At 44.5% G+C, this 16,323-nt stretch overlaps 1 protein-coding gene across 2 annotated transcripts in view; it reads left to right on the forward strand.

The window, feature by feature from the left end:
* The first annotated feature begins 9,494 nt into the window (after positions 1–9,494).
* Positions 9,495–16,323, forward strand: part of LOC109868255 (solute carrier family 2, facilitated glucose transporter member 3) — a 32,263-nt gene continuing 25,434 nt past the window's right edge. For both annotated transcript variants that reach the window (XM_031785816.1, XM_031785823.1), the window contains exons 1-2: positions 9,495–13,704; positions 14,194–14,368. In XM_031785816.1, the coding sequence (XP_031641676.1) occupies positions 14,345–14,368 (24 nt within the window). In that variant the 5' untranslated portion in view covers positions 9,495–13,704; positions 14,194–14,344. The remainder of the gene's footprint in view (positions 13,705–14,193; positions 14,369–16,323) is intronic.

Consider the following 16,323-nt stretch of genomic DNA (forward strand, 5'->3'; position numbering starts at 1 on the left):
ATGAACATGAGCAAGGTTTGACATTTTATGTGGTCAATTTGCAGTCTACAAATGATTTGTAGTTCGGTCCGTGGCTGAATCTAGTTAATAATCCCTGTCATACAGGGTCAGAGGCTGTGAGGTGTTGCCTTACTTTGTTGTTTTTTAACTAACTTTGCTGCTTGCCTGAGTGACCCGAGATGGAAGTGAGTTCCATTCAACCATCACGCGATACAATACTGTACATTACCTTGAGTGCATTCTGGGTTTGAGGACCGTGTAGTGACCCCTGGTGGCATGTCTGGTAGTAAGTACTGTGTCAGCTGAGATACAAACCATTTGGAAGAGTGATGTGGTCAATCTCATCTACTTTGAGCCAGGTGAGACATTGAATGTTACAAATACAACCCATTCTCGCTATTTTGACAGGGTTCTTTTTAATTTGATATACCACTTAATTCAGCTGGACATGTTTGAGTTACAAATATGTTTCTGTGATAGTCTATTAAATAGTTGTTGGTCATTAGGAATGCAAATTTTTTTGACTGAGAAATTCCAATCAATCTTATACATGTCATGACTGTGCTCAGTCACAGCATAGACTGACATTGATTCTGCAGCTTCCAAGTCTTCCATAGCAGCTAATCTCCATATAATGGCAGTAGTCATTACTAGAAATAAATTCAATGCAATGCCCACTTTGTAACACAGGGTGGCAGTGTTGGATTAATTCAATGCATTTCTGCTGACGTAAACCAGTTTCTGCATACTGGCAATCTTGAAGAGCTTTCTGATCAGTGAGAATGTCTGCAGATTTTTGTAAAAAAAAAAATGTTGCCATATATCATGACCACATCAGTGGAGATGGAGCGTGTCTGAGTGTACATAACACACCACAAACACCTCTCTCTCCCACTCCCTCTGACTATAGCAGGCTTTCATAGCTCCCTGGCAGAGCAATGTTATTGGCTTAGAGAGACCACATGACCAGTGGAGATGTTGGCCGATTGGTTTCCCTGGCAACAGCTCTGCGACCACAGACAGGATGTGACAGAGGAGGGAGACAGTGATAGACAACACAGAAGTCATGTCTGTCAATCCCACGTAATCAAACTTTTAGGTCTCTGTCAAATGATCAAATGTATTTTGTATTGGTCAGGATTTACTTGTTTTTGGGTGGAAAGCAAACACATTCCAAACTAGTCTTAAGCATTGCATGTCATTCTGATTTTTTATGGATAGTTGAAACTGTTTCTTATGCAGGGTTTTCCTTCTCAGAGGTGAAGGTGCCTCTACATCCCTCTCATTTTATAGATGTTTCATAAGTAGTTGGAGGACATGCAGGGTTTCATAGGCAGTGATGTCTTGGAGGAGGACATGCAGGGTTTCATAGGCAGTGATGTCTTGGAGGAAGGCATGCAGGGTTTCATAGGCAGTGATGTCTTGGAGGAGGGCATGCAGGGTTTCATAGGTGTTAGCAGTTGATGTTACTCTTCAATAACACAGACCCCAAAGAAAATCAGGGGGAGGAAAATAGGTTTATTGAAAGAGAACAAATCATGTGGGGAGGTAGATGATAGATGTTCATTCTCCCCTGTCCTCAGTGATTCTCTCCACAGAACAAAGCGTCACGGTGTAATTTATAAACCCCAGCCCTAGCCTGTGGTTGACAGATTAGAATTCCTTGTAGTAAAATTGGGCCAATGACCAAATAACAAGTATTCTATTTTAGACTCAATGTACAGACGATTCAGACCAATGAAAATGTGGCGCACGTAGGAATGAGTCCAGGACTGACATTCCTACACAGATTCTAAACAGATGTTGAACTGAAAACCAACTATTTCCATTGATAATTCCCTAATGATTGTTTAGTACTCTCTTGACCTTTAGTCCTCTCGTCCTCTGCATTGTATATTATCTTATAATATTCTTACATAGGCATGACATCTTGGAGAACGGGCAGGGTTTTATAGGCATGACGTCTTGGAGAACGGGCAGGGTTTCATAGGCATGGCCTCTAGGAGAACGAGCAGGGTTTTATAGGCATGACGTCTTGGAGAACGGGCAGGGTTTCATAGGCATGGCCTCTAGGAGAACGAGCAGGGTTTCATAGGCATGGCCTCTAGGAGAACAGGCAGGTTTTCATAGGCATGGCCTCTAGGAGAACGGGCAGAGTTTCATATGCATGGCCTCTAGGAGAATGAGCAGGGTTTCATAGGCATGGCCTCTAGGAGAACGAGCAGGGTTTCATAGGCATCGCCTCTAGGAGAACGGCAGGGTTTCATAGGCATGACCTCTGGGAGAACGGGCAGGGTTTCATAGGCATGGCCTCTAGGAGAACGGGCAGGGTTTCATAGGCATGACCTCTAGGAGAACGGGCAGGGTTTCATAGGCATGGCCTCTAGGAGAACGAGCAGGGTTTCATAGGCATGACCTCTAGGAGAACGGGCAGGGTTTCATAGGCATGACCTCTAGGAGAACGGGCAGGGTTTCATAGGCATGACCTCTTGGAGAACGGGCAGGGTTTCATATGCAGTGACGTCTAGGAGAACGGGCAGGGTTTCATATGCATGACCTCTAGGAGAATGGGCAGGGTTTCATAGGCATGACCTCTAGGAGAACGGGCAGGGTTTCATAGGCATGGCCTCTAGGAGAACGGGCAGGGTTTCATAGGCAGTGACGTCTAGGAGAACGGGCAGGGTTTCATATGCAGTGACCTCTAGGAGAACGGGCAGGGTTTCATAGGCAGTGACGTCTAGGAGAACGGGCAGGGTTTCATATGCATGACCTCTAGGAGAACGGGCAGGGTTTCATAGGCATGACCTCTAGGAGAACGGGCAGGGTTTCATAGGCATGACCTCTAGGAGAACGGGCAGGGTTTCATATGCAGTGACGTCTAGGAGAACGGGCAGGGTTTCATATGCATGACATCTAGGAGAACGGGCAGGGTTTCATAGGCATGACCTCTAGGAGAACGGGCAGGGTTTCATATGCAGTGACGTCTAGGAGAACGGGCAGGGTTTCATATGCATGACCATTAGGAGAATGGGCAGGGTTTCATAGGCATGACCTCTAGGAGAACGGGCAGGGTTTCATAGGCATGGCCTCTAGGAGAACGGGCAGGGTTTCATAGGCAGTGACGTCTAGGAGAACGAGCAGGGTTTCATATGCAGTGACCTCTAGGAGAACGGGCAGGGTTTCATAGGCAGTGACGTCTAGGAGAACGGGCAGGGTTTCATATGCATGACCTCTAGGAGAACGGGCAGGGTTTCATAGGCATGACCTCTAGGAGAACGGGCAGGGTTTCATAGGCATGACCTCTAGGAGAACGGGCAGGGTTTCATAGGCATGACCTCTTGGAGAACGGGCAGGGTTTCATATGCAGTGACGTCTAGGAGAACGGGCAGGGTTTCATATGCATGACCTCTAGGAGAATGGGCAGGGTTTCATAGGCATGACCTCTAGGAGAATGGGCAGGGTTTCATATGCAGTGACGTCTAGGAGAACGGGCAGGGTTTCATATGCATGACCTCTAGGAGAATGGGCAGGGTTTCATAGGCATGACCTCTAGGAGAACGGGCAGGGTTTCATAGGCATGGCCTCTAGGAGAACGGGCAGGGTTTCATAGGCAGTGACGTCTAGGAGAACGGGCAGGGTTTCATATGCAGTGACCTCTAGGAGAACGGGCAGGGTTTCATAGGCAGTGACGTCTAGGAGAACGGGCAGGGTTTCATATGCATGACCTCTAGGAGAACGGGCAGGGTTTTATAGGCATGACGTCTTGGAGAACGGGCAGGGTTTCATAGGCATGGCCTCTAGGAGAACGAGCAGGGTTTTATAGGCATGACGTCTTGGAGAACGGGCAGGGTTTCATAGGCATGGCCTCTAGGAGAACGAGCAGGGTTTCATAGGCATGGCCTCTAGGAGAACAGGCAGGTTTTCATAGGCATGGCCTCTAGGAGAACGGGCAGAGTTTCATATGCATGGCCTCTAGGAGAATGAGCAGGGTTTCATAGGCATGGCCTCTAGGAGAACGAGCAGGGTTTCATAGGCATCGCCTCTAGGAGAACGGCAGGGTTTCATAGGCATGACCTCTGGGAGAACGGGCAGGGTTTCATAGGCATGGCCTCTAGGAGAACGGGCAGGGTTTCATAGGCATGACCTCTAGGAGAACGGGCAGGGTTTCATAGGCATGGCCTCTAGGAGAACGAGCAGGGTTTCATAGGCATGGCCTCTAGGAGAACGGGCAGGGTTTCATAGGCATGACCTCTGGGAGAACGGGCAGGGTTTCATAGGCATGGCCTCTAGGAGAACGGGCAGGGTTTCATAGGCATGACCTCTAGGAGAACGGGCAGGGTTTCATAGGCATGACCTCTAGGAGAACGGGCAGGGTTTCATAGGCATGACCTCTTGGAGAACGGGCAGGGTTTCATATGCAGTGACGTCTAGGAGAACGGGCAGGGTTTCATATGCATGACCTCTAGGAGAATGGGCAGGGTTTCATAGGCATGACCTCTAGGAGAACGGGCAGGGTTTCATAGGCATGGCCTCTAGGAGAACGGGCAGGGTTTCATAGGCAGTGACGTCTAGGAGAACGGGCAGGGTTTCATATGCAGTGACCTCTAGGAGAACGGGCAGGGTTTCATAGGCAGTGACGTCTAGGAGAACGGGCAGGGTTTCATATGCAGTGACCTCTAGGAGAACGGGCAGGGTTTCATAGGCAGTGACGTCTAGGAGAACGGGCAGGGTTTCATATGCATGACCTCTAGGAGAACGGGCAGGGTTTCATAGGCATGACCTCTAGGAGAACGGGCAGGGTTTCATAGGCATGACCTCTAGGAGAACGGGCAGGGTTTCATATGCATGACCTCTAGGAGAATGGGCAGGGTTTCATAGGCATGACCTCTAGGAGAACGGGCAGGGTTTCATAGGCATGACCTCTATGGTTTTGTGCAGGATGGAGGATGCAAATGGAAGTCACAGTGGTCGTCTCTCACTGCATGATCACACTTCTGAGAATCCGTCTGCTGCACTTGGTGACTGGTTCCTGTTCTCATTTCACAGTTTCCTGTTTCAGAAAAGGAAGTTGGCTCAAGACTCACAGCTGCAGACAGAGAAAGACAGAACAGCAGTATCCCTCCCCAAGTTTTGAAAACAGAACTCTTCACCAACCGTATATTTCTTGCACTCATACCTGAATTTGTCTTATCTTTCTGGCACTGATTCTGCTGATAACGGCTATTTTGAAGAGGAGTCTACTCGCAATGACTGTGATATGTGGTTGTTTTACCTTACTAAATATATTTGAATGCACTGACCGTGAGTCATTCTGGTTAAGTGTCTGCTAAATGATTCCAATGTAAGATGTTTTTCAGAAGTGCATACACAAAATGAAACAGCAGCACCCCGCATTAAGTTCTTCCGAAGTGACACACACACACACACACACACACACACACACACACACACACACACACACGCTTTCATAGCTCCCTGGCAGAGCAATGTTATTGGCTTAGAGAGACCACATGACCAGTGGAGATGTTGGCCGATTGGTTTCCCTGGCAACAGCTCTGCGACCACAGACAGGATGTGACAGAGGAGGGAGACAGTGATAGACAACACAGAAGTCATGTCTGTCAATCCCATGTAATCAAACTTTTAGGTCTCTGTCAAATGATCAAATGTATTTTGTATTGGTCAGGATTTACTTGTTTTTGGGCGGAAAGCAAACACATTCCAAACTAGTCTTAAGCATTGCATGTCATTCTGATTTTTTATGGATAGTTGAAACTGTTTCTTATGCAGGGTTTTCCTTCTCAGAGGTGAAGGTGCCTCTACATCCCTCTCATTTTATAGATGTTTCATAAGTAGTTGGAGGAGGACATGCAGGGTTTCATAGGCAGTGATGTCTTGGAGGAGGACATGCAGGGTTTCATAGGCAGTGATGTCTTGGAGGAGGGCATGCAGGGTTTCATAGGCAGTGATGTCTTGGAGGAGGGCATGCAGGGTTTCATAGGTGTTAGCAGTTGATGTTACTCTTCAATAACACAGACCCCAAAGAAAATCAGGGGGAGGAAAATAGGTTTATTGAAAGAGAACAAATCATGTGGGGAGGTAGATGATAGATGTTCATTCTCCCCTGTCCTCAGTGATTCTCTCCACAGAACAAAGCGTCACGGTGTAATTTATAAACCCCAGCCCTAGCCTGTGGTTGACAGATTAGAATTCCTTGTAGTAAAATTGGGCCAATGACCAAATAACAAGTATTCTATTTTAGACTCAATGTACAGACGATTCAGACCAATGAAAATGTGGCGCACGTAGGAATGAGTCCAGGACTGACATTCCTACACAGATTCTAAACAGATGTTGAACTGAAAACCAACTATTTCCATTGATAATTCCCTAATGATTGTTTAGTACTCTCTTGACCTTTAGTCCTCTCGTCCTCTGCATTGTATATTATCTTATAATATTCTTACATAGGCATGACATCTTGGAGAACGGCAGGGTTTTATAGGCATGACGTCTTGGAGAACGGGCAGGGTTTCATAGGCATGGCCTCTAGGAGAACGAGCAGGGTTTCATAGGCATGGCCTCTAGGAGAGGCCACACACACACACACACACACACACACACACACACACACACACACACACACACACACACACACACACACACACACACACACACACACATACACACACACACATACACACACACTGTAACTGCAGCAGTATGTTGACAGGTCCATTACTAGCAGAGAGAACAGAGTCTAGTCCTTTCGTTCACTGAGTTCCTCCACTCTCTGGCAGAGTCCAGGCCTCATTTGTTCTAATTAAGAACATTCTTCACTTCATACCCTCACCCTACCCTCTTCCACAATGCACCACCAGCCAGCTCCAACAATCCCTGGTCAGGCCCTCTCTGTACGCAGCCTGCCTCTGTTCTGTTCTGTACCAACAGACAGGACATCCAAGACATGTCTTCCAGGTCAGCACACCTGTCACTACCACACCAGTATGTCCTGTCCTCTCTGAGTTTTCTCTCTGTTCTTCTCCCTCTTTGTTCTGCTGGAGGAGTTCTGAATTTAGAGAGGTAGTGTGTTGGCTAAGCATAATCAATTTAAAAAAATGGCCATTTGTGAGGGATAAAAAAAGTAATATGCTACATAAAAGAAAGCAGAATTGGTAAGAACAGCAATATTTAGTAAACCAATTATTATGCAGTAGTCTAGGCAGGAGAGTTTGTCAGGTTCCAGACAGGGAATTGGTGGGCAATGAAGATTAGAAAGTGTTGATCGAGATTAAAATGAGCAGGCCATTCTTACTGTTGTTTTACCACCCACTGTGTCGGTCTCATGATTTCTGCATGACCGTGCTTCTGTGTCCGAACTCAGTGGCCATAGTCTTTTGTTCTCGGGCTTGCGGTGGGCAGCACAAAGCTTCCATTCACCGAGGCTGTTTGTTCTCAATCTCGCGATCCGCACGCATTCCCGAGCACGTCGTCCCCCAGATTCAGTCAAGCGCAAAAAAACAAAAATATTGTTGCGCCACTGGTCCACACATTACAGTATTTACAAAACACATCGACTCAGAGCTGATGGATCGTCTGGCATTTAAGCCCTGAACAGCACCTAACCGGTAGCTACATCTCCCTGGCTGTAATGCCGCCAAGACCATACCGGGCAAAAACAGCTTCTCATCTGTGGTAGGCTAAGTGAAAAACGTGATGCGCCTCCTCCTGTAATATTTTATTTTGATTTATAATGGTGGGGACAAGTTTACCATTGAAGATGCTTCACTCAACTCTGCCTCACTCCTTACACCAATACATAGTTTAGTTCGCTTCTTAGCTATCTGTAAAAAGTGTTATTAGCCTTAGCCTACTTAGCCAGCTCAAACCAGCTAATCTCCCACTGCCATGATGGATATCAAACATTGGCTCCGCCAAAGTATCCAAACAAAGCCGAAGGAGAGCAATGAGCAGCAGCAGCATCAAACCACAGAGGCTGCCACCAAGCCCAGCAGTGATGATGCTGCCGAGCTCCAGCTAGCTCCGCGTGCAGAGCCTTCCCCCTCTTTCACAAGCTCTGCCAGGATAATGGCTCCGCAGCCCATTCCACCTCTGACTGTTCCTGACGATCTTGGAACAGAGGAGCCAGCCCAGGTTAGCCTAGAATCCTACCCTAGCTGTAGGTGTTCTGTCCAAAAACATTTGTTTAATAGCAACTGGTTCATAGGAAGAGAGTGCCTGGAATACTTGGTTACTGCAGATGCAAAAACAAAAATCCCATGTCGAATGTTCTGTGTTGGGTCCAATGTTAATGCAGACAAGGCCTTCACCAAATCTGGGTGTTCTAACTGGAAGCATGCTATTGATACTAATGGATTCGCTAGGCATGCATAATGAAGAGCATTTTAAATGCACTGTAGTGTGGAAAAGAAAAACTAGTTTGGGTTTGGGTACTCAGGTGTCAACACTTGTTAATGATGGGCAGCTGGCAAGAAATCACATGTAAGTGTCGGCGATTGTGGACATTTATTGAGTTCCTTATTTCAAACCGGGGGGGGGTCAGTGGACTTCTTTTCTGTCTATGATGGAATATACTCTCTGAAAAGACAAGGAACTTGCCAATGTGTTTAAAACCACAACCCACAATGCCACATACACATCAAACACTATTCTAAATGAAATCCTAGGGCTTATTAGTGGGAGAACTAAAGGAATGAGGGAAAGATGAACGGAGAAAAGTACAGAGAGATCCTTGATCAAAACCTGCTCCAGAGCGCTCAGGAACACAGACTGGGGGCGAAGATTCACCTTCCAACAGGACAATGACCCTAAGCACACAGCCAAGACTAATCGGCCGATTAATATATATATATATATATATATATATATATATTTGTAACTACAACAATACTGAATGAACAATGAACACTTATTTTAACTTAATATAATACATCAATAAAATCTATTTAGTCACAAATAAATAATGAAACATGTTGGTTTAATTTGGTTTAAATAATTCAAAAACAAAGTGTTGGAGAAGAAAGTAAAAGTGCAATATGTGCCATGTAAAAAAAGCTAACGTTTAAGTTCCTTGCTCAGAACATGAGAACATATGAAAGCTGGTGGTTCCTTTTAACATGAGTCTTCAATATTCCCAGGTAATAAGTTTAGGTTGTAGTTATTATAGGACTATTTCTCTCTTTACCATTTGTATTTCATATACCTTCGACTATTGGACGTTCTAATAGGTACTTTAGTATTGGCAGCCTATAGCCGATAGGCTTGAAGTCATAAACAGCTCAATGCTTGAAGCATTGCGAAGAGCTGCTGGCAAAAGCAGTAAAGTGCTGTTTGAATGAATGCTTACGAGCCTGCTGCTGCCTACCACCGCTCAGTCAGACTGCTCTATCAAACCATAGACTTAATTATAATATAATAACACACAGAAATACGAGCCTTAGGTCATTAATATGGTCAAATCCGGAAACTATCATTTCGAAAAAACTTTTATTCTTTCAGTGAAATACGGAACCATTCCGTATTTTATCTAACGGGTGGCATCCATAAGTCTAAATATTAGCTGTTACATTGCACAACCATCAATGTTATGTCATAATTACATAAAATTATTTCAAATTAGTTTGCAACGAGCAAGGCAGCCCAAACTGCTGCATATACCTTCTTCACAACAATTGAAACGCTCTCCTTGACGTTCGTGATGATCCGATAAATGGTTGATTTAGGTGCAATCTTACTGGCAGCAATATCCTTGCCTGTGAAGCCCTTTTTGTGCAAAGCAATGATGACGGCACGTGTTTTACAGGTAACCATGGTTGACAGAGGAAGAGCAATGATTCAAAGCACCACCCTCCTTTTGATGCTTCCAGTCTGTTATTCTAACTCAATCAGCATGACAGAGTGATCTCCAGCCTTGTCCTCGCCAACACTCACACCTGTGTTAACGAGAGAATCACTGACATGATGTCAGCTGGTCCTTTTGTGGCAGGGCTGAAATGCAGTGGAAATGTTTTTGGGGATTCAGTTCATTTGCATGGCAAAGAGGGACTTTGGAATTAATTGCAATTCATCTGATCGCTCTTCATAACATTCTGGAGTATATGCAAATTGCCATCATACAAACTGAGGCAGCAGACTTTGTGAAAATTAATATTTGTGTCATTCTCAAAACTTTTGGCCACAACTGTAGTTTAGCGGCCAGCTATCTAAACTTGTTAACATGGTTGAATTACCAGCCGGGGGGCCTCCATTGATTTTGTTAGTCTCACTCAGATATCAAATAAAAAACTGCAAGACATTTCTCTCCATCCTATTGTACATTTGTATAGAATTGCAGGAAATTAGCTGTAAAACTGCAAATGTTCCTCTCTGCCCCATAGCAAAATGAGTAGAATTGCAGGAAATTAGTTATAAAATTGCAAAACCTTTCTCTCTGCCCCATGGTAAAATCTGTAGACGTGCAGCAAACTTGCTTTAAAACTGAAATATGGGGGTGGGGGGCTATATCATCGTGAGACCATCCTGAAATCTCCAGAGCGGAAGCTCGCGAGTCCAGCATGGTCATGAGAGGGTACTATGACTATGAATTTGAGAGAGGTAAACATTTCTCCTACATCATTCTTCAGCATTATGTGGCAGGGCTACCATTTATGTTTCCATTAGGACTAGCGAGTGCACCATTAAGTTGAAACAATATTATGTTACACAATATCAGATGCGTAACTTACTGTACTGCAATGCTTCAGAGACACCATTCCTCTTATCACAGCGTTCCTTGCTGATGAATCCCTAAGATTTCCTCCATCTTGTCTTATTAGCCAATGATGTACTGCCTGTACTTTTCTGCTTTTTTAGACCCTTCTTACATTTTCTTGTTATTCCTACCTTTCTTTGGACTAAATGACTGTTCCAATTGCTTCCAACTTGCAATCACTGTAGTCCTATGTAAACCAATCAGCCTGGCAAGCATGTCCATATGTAAATATGGCAATTAATCATTGTGACACTGAATTTTGAAAGGAGGCTGTCAAATACTTTCATTAGCACATGGAACCAGAAAAGTAACACTGCAGACTGTGGGACAACTGATTTGTCTTTGTTCCTGTCGTGTCACTGTCACACATCACACATCTATAAGACAAACAAAGTAGTGCACCCAATCATTGATTGAAGAATGACTACAATTAAGGTCAGGTAGCATTCTTAACCCGATTCATATTGATACTGTAGACAAAATGTGCTCATGAAACCAATTTAAAGGCAGCATCCTGACTGAGTCTCTGAGGTTGCTATTGAATCTGATCAGCCTGGTAGGAGTAGAGCTCACCCACTGGATCATATGTATCAGCCTATAAGGCACCTTGACCACTAATATGCCTGCAAGGAGAATTGCTCATGAAACAGCCTACAAAACAGATCCTGACTTATCAGCCTCTGAGGCTGCTATTGAATCTGATCAAGCTCTGAGGCTGAAAGCTAATCTGATCAGCCTGTCAGAAATGGAGCACTGTACATTTTATATTATCCACAAAACAGGATGTGTCCCTTATAATTATACACATATCAGTTATACAAGCTAACAACCAGCATGGATAACTAGCTAGCTAAAAATACTACCTAGCTAAGTGAGCTTGCTAAGCAGCCCTACTAGCAAGCTAGCTAACAAAACAAAAAGATTGCTAATCTATAACAAACCAGTCTGATATATCACTGATATATCATTATAAAGTTGCATTCATTTTGAAAGATGCTAGCTATATTACATTTCTTCCTCTAGGCTTCAGCTTTCTGGCTCTGTTTGAATGTGGCTTTGATGACTCATTGTTCCCTGCATGCAATTGGTTCTGGTCTTGGGGGCGACATGCAGCCTGTGAGACAGTGCTGCATGTCTTCTTCTTCATCTTCTTCAGGGGGGTTTAACGGCTGTAGGCATCTAATATGTTGCATTAATGCTCCCAACTGGACTATAGTATAAATCCATTATATATTGTGATACCCCAAAGATATATACCAACATTTTTATAATAATACACCCTTCTGACTACCCAATTCCACTACTTTGCCCCTATCTGCTCCTGCACCATGCCAACGGTCTGGGAGGACAGGACACCATCTCTCAACACACTCTCTAACTCTTCAGAAGTCAAATCACATACACCCAAGTACTGCAGCTGCCAACACAACATCTATTTTCTGTCATTGACATTCAATTTCTGAGGTACAGTTGATAACCATTGCTATGAACACTAAGAAGCCAACCTTACTGAAGCATATATCACTCATTGGCCTATTCCTCTGTGCTGGCAAAGATCTACTACTCACAGGCATGTAACTTTTTTTGGGCCCACAAAATTTGTGCACTGGGCCTTTAATAGTCCTGTATTGTAGGATATATCCATCTGCAGCACCAGTGCAAGAAAAACTGGGCAAAACTCAGCTTGATCATAACCATGTCCATCAATGCAAGGCTCAGGTTCCGAGATCCTCACCACACCTTCCACCTCACTTAAATCTCCCTCATTCACTTCCATTTCAAATCAAATGTATTTATAAAGCCCTTCTTACATCAGCTGATATCTCAAAGTGCTATACAGAAACCCAGCCTACAACCCCAAACAACAAGCAATGCAGGTGTAGAAGCACGGTGGCAAGGAAAAACTCCCTAGAAAGGCCAGAATTTAGGAAGAAACCTAGAGAGGAACCAGGCTATGAGGGGTGGCCAGTCCTCTTCTGGCTGTGCCGGGTGGAGATTATAACAGAACATGGCCAAGATGTTCAAATGTTCATAGATGACCAGCAGGGTCAAATAATAATAATCACAGTGGTTGTCGAGGGTGCAACAGGTCAGCACCTCAGGAGTAAATGTCAGTTGGCTTTTCATAGCCGATCATTCAGAGTATCTCTACCGCTCCTGCTGTCTCCAGAGAGTTGAAAACAGCAGGTCTGGGACAGGTAGCACGTCCGGTGAACAGGTCAGTGTTCCATAGCCGCAGGCAGAACAGTTGAAACTGGAGCAGCAGCAAGGCCAGCATTTCACCTCCTGAACTCAGTCTGGTGGACAGCCGCACTCTGTTTGTACTTGATCCCAGACTTCTTCTACACACCATCTTCATCAAATTCCAATTCAGCCTCTGCTGTCCTCATTCTCTTCGACCTCTTCTTTCTCTTTTTCCTCCTCCATTCCCTCTTTCGAAATCCATCTTTCCATGTCCCTGTCCCAATATTTTTCCCCTCCTGGCTTTGCTAGCGGCCCAGTGGCATCCCGATGTAACTCCATCTCATAATCATCCTGTTCAACTCGAAAACGTGTCTTCTACAGGCACTGCATTTTGAGAGAATGAGCAGTGGCACAACTCCCAAACAGCCTACTCTCCTCGAATGTTCTCTCAGACAGGATCAGATTGCCTGTCAGGCGCTGTTCAGGGCTTAAATGCCCCACGAGCGCAATGATTTGGTAAAAAACTGCGTGCGCTTTTACGTGTAGGAGCAAGCATGACCAGAGATGACCAGGGCGCGTAGGATGTCGGCAAAGCTAGGGAACGTGCGGACAGACTTGTGCCACTATCGTATATAAGTCGGTGACGAGAGAGGGAGGGGAGCAAGTGCTGAACATTCTTCTAAGCATACAGTTCAGTTCGACACTAAAGGGAGATACGATAACCTATTTGGCACCAAACAGGAATTACGGTAAAATAGCCTATATAATTTTACAATTGTGAAGTTAGCCGACATTTGTATGTGTTCATTTAGCATGAGAAGGGATGTGTTTATAGACAGATTTATTTATAGACTTTAGTCAGTAGTAGTCAACAGCAGGACGCTCTGTCAGAATTAGTGGTGTATAGAATAGAATAGGATGAAATGTACCACTTTCTAAAATACATCATCATGTCAATATCAATCTAGGGAAACGTTGATTTCTTTCTCATTTGAACATTAGAGTTGAAACTGATAGTGAGATGAGGGAGAAAGGAAGAAGAAGAGGGAGGGTTTTATCACCATGTCTCTTGATGCTCAAGCCAGATAGTCTACTGTACAGTAGAGGTTGAATTTGTGCATCCACAGGTAGAATATACTCTGCTGTCTGTGCAGCTGCTAGGTTTGATGTGCTTCAGGTGTTTTAGTTCACCACTTCTAATATATTAAAATGCTTCTGTTTTTATTTTTTCTCTGCAGGTGGTTCCTCTGCAAACTGCTGTTTGAACTGCCTACATTGTTACCCTTGCAAATGAGAGCCTAGTTTTGGAAGGAGAAACTCAAACAAACTATTTCACTTGGAGTTATTTGATCTTTCCTGAGGAAGTCAGACAGTGAAACATAATTCAAGATGGAGAATATGGACGCTGGGAAGGTAAGCAACACATTAGGTCTGTCATCTTCTCACATCTAGTATTCTCCCGTGCTTGACTTGGACTGAAATAGGTGCTGGTACTCATTTTGGGTGCTGGTACTCTTTATATTTAGATGCAGGAACTTCACAATACTTTTTAGCTAATATTCTATAGAAGGTGCAGGAACTTAAGCAGTAGTAATTTTGAGGTGCTGGTACTCAGCTCTGGTGAACTACTGCCCAAGTCGAGTACTGGTCTTCTCACAGAGTTACTGATTACATCATATGATTTTATTCATTTATTCATGTTGCTTATTTTTGTTGTTGTTGCAATTACAGTTTTTAACGTTTCCTTCCACAACATAACAATGCAATTGAAATACATCACCATTTGAACCACATTAGTTACTCTACCATCACACCAGTTGTGCAACAGTATTTATACTACTACTCTTCTCCTTTGTACATTATATATTCATTTATCTCTGGTGACTATTTCATAAACAATCCTCATCCACCAGCACTGTTTCCTGAGGAAGAGTAGAGCAATGTTTTTTTTTCACTCCCTGTCTTTGTCTCCCTACCTTTAATGAGTCAGTCAGAGAATGGTATTTACGAGAAGGAGACGGGTGAACACTGCTTTTCCTCTCTGGCATGTAGAAGAACAGGGGCTGGGGGGTGGAAGGGAAGGGGGAGGAAAGAGAGAGAGAGGGGGGATAGTGAAGGAGAAAGGGGATTGGCGGATGCTACAGATACAGGTGGCATGTCTGAACTTGAGCGGGTCTGTTTTATTCTCTGGCCTGTACCTGCATGTAGGACTAGAAGAGACAGACAGAATGAGGGAAGAGAGAGTGATATGTAGTAAGGGAGGTGGGTATAGCAAATGATGTGTGAGGTGAGAGAAAGGAGTAGAAAGAGTCACATGATAGAGGGAGCAATAGCAATAGTAATAGTGTGACAGAGGGATAGAGTTATAAGCCCTAGAGGCCTAGATTGGCCATCAGACCCCCCCCCCCCCCCATGATGAACCCTGTAACCTCAGATCTCCATACATTGACTTAGTAACACAAGGCTTTCCTTACTCTCTATCACTTACATAAAGAGCCCCTAACAACACTGCTAAACTAGTCATGATTACACTCTTAAACCACTCTAAAATACAGATGGATTGGATGCTTATTGTTACCAGATGTGTCTTCATATGGTTGTCTATCTACAACATGGCTTGTCTTTTGAAACAGGTTGCACACTGTTGATTGTCTTCCTCTTCTTTGTGGCTGTTAGGCAATGAGACTTTCCTACCAACCGTTGATGTGAAATGCTGAAACAGGAAAGGGCCTTCCACAAACTGTTACCATAAAGTTGAAAGCACAGAATCATCTAGAATGTCATTGTATGCTGTAGTGTTAAGATTTCCCTTCTCTGGAACTAAGGGGCTTAGCTCGAACCATGAAAAACAGCCCCAGACCATTATTCGTCCTCCACCGAACTTTACAGTTTGCACTATGTATTCGGGCAGGTAGCGTTCTCCTGGCATGCGCCAAACCCAGATTAATCCGTTGGACTTGCAGATGGTGAAGCATGATTCATTACTCCAGAGAACGTGTTTCCACTGCTTCAGAGTCCAATGGCTGCGAGCTTTACACCACTCCAGCCGACACTTGGCATTGTGCATGGTGATCTTAGGCGTGTGTGACTGCTCCGCCATGGAAACCCATTTCATGAAGCTCCCGACGATCAGTTATTGTGCTGACGTTGCTTCCAGAGGCAGTTTGGAATTCGGTAGTGAGTGTGGCAACCGAGGACAGACCATTCAGCGGTCCCATTCTGTAAGCTTGTGTGGCCTACTACTTCGCGGCTGAGCCCTTGTTGCTCCTAGACGTTTCCACTTCACAATAACAGCACTTACAGTTGACAGCTCTAGTAGGGCAGAAATTTGACAAACTGACTTGTTGGAAAGGGGGCATCTTATGACA

The sequence above is a fragment of the Oncorhynchus kisutch genome, linkage group LG2 (assembly GCF_002021735.2).
Source record: "Oncorhynchus kisutch isolate 150728-3 linkage group LG2, Okis_V2, whole genome shotgun sequence".
Taxonomy (NCBI): domain Eukaryota; kingdom Metazoa; phylum Chordata; class Actinopteri; order Salmoniformes; family Salmonidae; genus Oncorhynchus; species Oncorhynchus kisutch.